At 45.3% G+C, this 6,000-nt stretch overlaps 1 protein-coding gene across 2 annotated transcripts in view; it reads right to left on the minus strand.

Annotated features, from left to right (window-relative positions):
- The window catches only part of SLAIN2 (SLAIN motif family member 2), a 38,979-nt gene extending 33,636 nt beyond the window's left edge, over positions 1 to 5,343 (minus strand). The window contains exon 1 of one of the 2 annotated variants that reach the window (XM_072124653.1): positions 4,770 to 5,343. In XM_072124653.1, the coding sequence (XP_071980754.1) occupies positions 4,770 to 5,131 (362 nt within the window). In that variant the 5' untranslated portion in view covers positions 5,132 to 5,343. The remainder of the gene's footprint in view (positions 1 to 4,769) is intronic. The other variant, XM_072124663.1, reaches the window with a different exon arrangement.
- Between the last annotated feature and the right edge of the window lie 657 nt (positions 5,344 to 6,000).

Raw genomic sequence — 6,000 nt, forward strand, 5'->3', positions numbered from 1 at the left:
AGTGGCAAAGAGATCCATCTATGTGATAGGAAAAAAAGTGTTAAGAAATACAATACACACTTTTTTTTATTCTGCATAACACAGTATAGCGTACACTGTTAGTCCATAACTTATTCTGCAGTATACAGACATATACCAGTCAGGATGAGCCAAATAATGACCTCATCTGCTACCAGCTAATAAACATAAGCGGAACCAAACTTTTGGTTCAACATGTCGCTCAATGGGTTGCATTAGGCAAATCTCAGCGTTGTCTAGTTGCTAAGGGTGTAAACCTGCCTTATTAGCTGCTCTACAGGCCATGAAAACCATGCATTATGAACCAAACATACCTTGAAAATGCTGTAGCTAAACTGATGCAGAAACATATTTTGTTTAATCCCTGTGCTGAGTGGTTTTGCAGAAAAAACAATTATAAAAGTATGATCAGGAAACTCTGTGGCTTCTGTGCTGGGGCTCAGGCCTTCTCCTCTCACATTAGTTATGCACTGCTCCAGAGAATGATGTAATCACTGTGTGCCTGACAGGCAGAAGTAAACAATCGCAACAATCGCATCCCCCAGCTGCTGTGTATTACTGATCAGCTCAGGTTTATTAATCCTGTCCGAATATTCTAATAGTTTTTTCAGCAAAAACGCCCAGCTCAGGGATTAAACAAAATATGTGCCTGCATCAGTGTAGCTACAGCATTCTCAAGTTATGTCTGGTTCATAATGCATGAAATCAAATGGCAGATTTCATTTAAAGGGAACCTGTCACCAGGAGACCCATTTTTAGCACTCCCCCAGTCCCCACAGAGCATAGTACATACACTGCCAAAGTGTTTTTGTATTCAAAATTGGTTTTACAGAAAAAAAGATATGTTATATTGTACCTTTCATTAGAATCTGCAGTTGCCAAAAAGGAGGGACTGGAAAGGAGCAGTCCCCCCCACCCTTGGGAAACATGTGACCTTTTCAAATATATGAATAACTCCCCACACTCGGGATTGGCTGTAGAGGAGCAGGGGGCGTTGATAAGCCAAGTGATGGGTGATTTCACATATTTGAAAAGGTCACATGGAGGAGCAGCTTCCCAAGGGTGGGGGGGGGGTGAACTGCTCCTTTCCAGACCCTCCCTATTGGCAACTGTCTAGTCACACAGCAGATGCTAATGAACGGTACAATATAACAGATCTTTTTTTCTGTAAAACCAATTTTTAATCCAAAAACACTTTGGCAGTGTATGTACTATGCTCTGTGGGGACTGGGGGAGTGCTCAAAATGGGTCTCCCGGTGACAGGTTCCCTTTAAGGGTGCGGTCTCACGTACCTCAGCCTGATCACATATGAGTTTCTATGAAAAGGCACTGGGTTCTCGATATCACATATGCGTTCAGGCTGAGGCCCACCTCCATACAATGGATTGGGACCGTACCAAGGCTGAAGCTACATTCACAAGTGGTGTTGGATGCATTTTCTGATGCTTTTTGGACGCTGACAGGTTTATTACCATTAAACTGCATGTCTTTTAATGTAACAAACAAAGCAGTATCTTTCACAATGCAAAAACACATGAGAAAATGCATTAAAAAAAACTCCAAGTGTGAATGCTGCTTCAGGTACCAAATGTAGGAAGCCAGGCAGGGTGAAGGGGGGGTACAAAGAAGTGACGCTAGGACTGCATTGGGATTTTATTGCCTCAGAAGCTGCTATGAGCAGATTACAAGATCTAATAAAATAGGTGACGGGCTGACAGGAAATGTCACATTCCTAGATCCTGATCATAGCGGGAGTGATCATGGTAATAAATCTGCTCCTATACAGTGGGCTGAGCGCCAAATTCTGCATTTTTATCTTTTTTTGTCTAGTTCAAGTTTTGCATTATATATATATATATATATATATATATACACACACACATACATATACATACACAAATATATATATATATGAAATTCTGATGAAATTAGAAAGACCTTACCTACCCTTCTGATCCATCTATAATCCCTGGCCTTAGGCCCCATTCACACCCTGTGCTTGAAATCAGTTTTGAAACAATCTAAGTGCATATAGAGTGGTTCTCCCTGAACTCACATGCATTTAGACCTAGATTCTTGTAGGTGTGAATTGTAGTGCATCGTGTGAACATGGTCTTAGCGTGCACTTAAATGTGACGTACAAACATTTTGGAAGGCCCCACTAAATTTTAGGACACCCCCTCTCGTTCTGAAAATATAGTGAAAATCACAAAATATTGTGGTCAAACCAAAGTTAAGATGTAATTTTCAATGTTTCTAATAAATGATTCAGGCGACCTACAAATGAATGTGTATTTTCGCAGTGTCAGCAGCAGAGACTTACAATGACATCATCAGATCTCAATATTAATTCTTCCCAACCGGACCACAATAACCCAAAGTTCCTAGACACCGCAGTATACAGTCACACCCACCATGACAGCACAACAGTGATCCCTGCCATAGACACAAACAAGATGTATTATGCCATGGAGCTGGAGAGATTCCCGCTCCAGGACAGCCAGCACTCCCTGAGGACTCCCCATTAGACACCAGCTAAGCAGCTTTGTATAATGAGCTCAGGGCATTTTCCTTTCTGGTAATCTGCTTCCTCCCTGCACTTAAGCTCGTGTGTGTCCACCAAGTATGAGAAATGTCTCCATGGTGGATCCTCAAAGCCACATGATGCCCCCTGCCATGCTGAATACCAAAGGAAAACCTGATCTTATCATGACTTGAGAAATCAGTAAACTCCACCATTAATTGATATTTTAGCTTCACCTTATTGTGGTCTTGTGTCACGTGGCCAAAAGTCCCCATGTTAGGAGATGATCTGACAGATGTGGGGACTACAGGCGGTTCCCTACTTAAGGACACCTGACTTACAGACAACCCATAGTTACAGACGGACCCCTCTGCCTACTGTGACCTCTAAGGGAAGCTCTCTGGATGTTACTATAGTGCAGACTGCAATGATCAGCTGTAAGGTGTCTGTAATGAAGCTTTATTGATAATCCTTGGTCCCATTACAGCAAAAAATGTTTAATCTCCAATTGTCACTGGGGCCAAAACATTTTTTTGTCTGGATCTACAATTATAGAGTATACAGTATCGACTTGCATACAAATTCAACCCCCGGACCCTGTCTTGTATGTAACCCGGGGACTGCCTGTATATTATCAGCAGAGATTACACCCAACAGACCTCAAAGTCTCATCCACATTAGTCATTGTTGTCACCAATTAATAGATTTATAGGCGCTGAGTCACAGTCTGTCTTAGCACCGGTTCACACAGAAGGAAGAACAAAATGGGCGAGCTGAATTCATTACATCAAAATACAAATTAAATGACAGCATTTAAACTGGGTTCACTGGTTGTATCCCAAGAAAACATGGACCAAGTCAGTATGGACCCAATACTTATCCTATAGCTGACAAGAACCACTCCCGAAGTGTTAACCCTTATACAGAGGACAAATATAAGCATCTATGCACCAATAAGATTCTAGCTGTACACAATACCACGATAAAGAGCAGAAAAATATAGGGATTTACCAAGGAATGGAGCTTGAGGGGTGTTTACTAACTTTTAACTCTATGGTGCCCGCTCTACTGTACAGTAATTAGTGCCTTGGCACCTGTTGTCTGAGAAGAGCACAAATTATCAACTTCCATCAGCAGACATATACCTTCTAGCCAGTGCCAGGACCTATGACATCATACACAAACAATTTAGACACAAAGGGATGCGACTCCCCTTGAAGGATTCCTTCATTATTAGATATAACCCATGATTCAGGGGGAGGCCAGGCTGCAGATCAAGACAAATCACTGAAGACTTTACAAGCACGTCCAACCACTTCAGACACCAATTCAGGCAATAAAATCATCAAAGAGGTCAATAAGAAACCACCCAAAAAGCTATGAGACAGCAGATGACTTCTGCCTATCATGGGGAGCAGCGCTGTGGAGTCCAAACTTCCTACTCCAACTCCTCAAGGGGTTCTCCAGTCATAGCAATAATAATAAGAATTCCTTTATTTATATAGCGCACACAGATTACACAGCGCTGCACAAAGTTTGCCAAATCGATCCTTGTCCCCCAATCACAATCTAATCAACCTACCAGTATATTTTGGAATGTGGGAGGAAACCAGAGCCCCACGCAAACATGGAGAGAACATACAAACTCTTTGCAGATGTTGACCCTAATACTTGAACCCAGGTCCCCAGAACTGCAAATCTGTAATGGTAACCACTGAGCCACTGTGCTGCCCCCTTAGCAAGTTAGGACCTATCGACAGGAAAGGGCTAACTTCATAGCGGGTGCAACAGGAGTACAATGGATCCCCTTCTTAAGAGTTGTTGGGGTCCAATCACAGACCTCTACTAATTTACAAGTTAAGCCCTATCCTGAGGATATGGTTTAACTTTGCTGTGACCAGAGAACCCATTTAACATTTAATTCCTCTGACCTCTAGCAGAATAGCATCACTGCTGAGCATGTACATAAAGTGCAGCCACATCCATTTCCCCTAAAAGACTGGCACAACATGTGGACTGTTAAACCATGAGTTGCAACGCAGCTCGATCATGGCATCACCCTGGCACCCCAAACCATTAGTCCATGTATAGGGTCCAGGTTGTCAGGTGACAGTGTAGGACCCTGGTTGTCACACAGGAGAGGGAGGGGCCTGTGGTGACAAGCAGTGTGGCAGAGCTGTGACATGCAGTGACAGCTGCCATCCCCGGGACACACGATGCCACCTACCAGCTCTCCTCCTCCTGGAAGTCCACCATCCGCTCCAGCTCGTCCGGCCGCAGGGGCAGCACCTGGTCCAGCAGGAGGCCGCTCTCCAGCTCCTTCCTCCTCTCCTCCGCCACCGCTTCCATGAACTCTTCCCAGGCGGCGCCGTCTCCCCGCGCTCCCGCAGGCCCGGTGCCCAGGAGTAGCATGGAGGCGGGGGCGGGCTGCGGCCGGGGAGCCGGGGGCGCAGAGGTTGCTCTCGGAGAGTTTGGGACGAGAGTGGAGCGGGAGCGGAGCTGCTCGTTCTGCTTCTCCAGCTTCTTCACCAACTCCTGCAGCTTTCGCACCTCCAGGTCCGCGTTCATGTTGGAGTTGACGTCCTCCATGATTTGCCGGTATGGTCCGTCTGTCACCCCGTCCAGGCTCAGCCCCGGCTGGAGCTCATCGCTCGCTCACTTCCACCAACTGCCACTCTGTGCCAGCTAACCACGCCCCGACGCCACCGAGCCAGTGACACCATCCCCGCCGACAACGCCTCCCATAGACCCGCTCCACCAATCAGCACGTACCGAACATACCCGTCCTACTTGGTGACGTCACCGCGTACTGATGGAACGTGGCACGGCGTGCTGGCTGCGCCCTCTGTTACCGTTTCGGGTTTCTGTACGGCCATCTTTAAGACTGGCAAAAAGACTGGCGATGTGATTGGTTAGAACTGTGCAACTTTTCGTGACGTCATGAGTTCCCGAAAGAAGTTGAAAAACTTTGGTGAATGAAGCATAAGAGAAGGAACAGACAGCACACACCAACACATGAGCGATCCAAAGGTTCGGTGTGTGCGCACGGCTTGAGGCTGTAGCTTAGAGGCAGTGTTTTTATAATAGAAACGTTTAAAGGTGTTTTTTTTTTAATTTTCCAAATACTGAATCAATTAGGGTCTTGTTCAGAGATATACATTGCCCATTATCAAGCTTCTGGTTACCATAGCCCCCCATTAACTCCTCACGGTCGTTTTACGAGGTGGCTGGTGGAGCTATTACTGTGACAGACAGGCAGATCTCCAAGATTCAGGGATTGCTAAGGAGGGGTTAATAACACCCAACAGCATTACTATCACCCAGCCAAATGTCACAGCTGAGCCACCATGGCAAGGCTCTGAATTCACCCTCATGTGTTTACATTGCCATAGACTAAATATGTGCATCCCCTGGTGTATGTATGTGAAATTACACAAATGGGTTCATACAATGGGTAT

The sequence above is a fragment of the Engystomops pustulosus genome, chromosome 1 (assembly GCF_040894005.1).
Source record: "Engystomops pustulosus chromosome 1, aEngPut4.maternal, whole genome shotgun sequence".
Taxonomy (NCBI): Eukaryota; Metazoa; Chordata; class Amphibia; order Anura; family Leptodactylidae; genus Engystomops; species Engystomops pustulosus.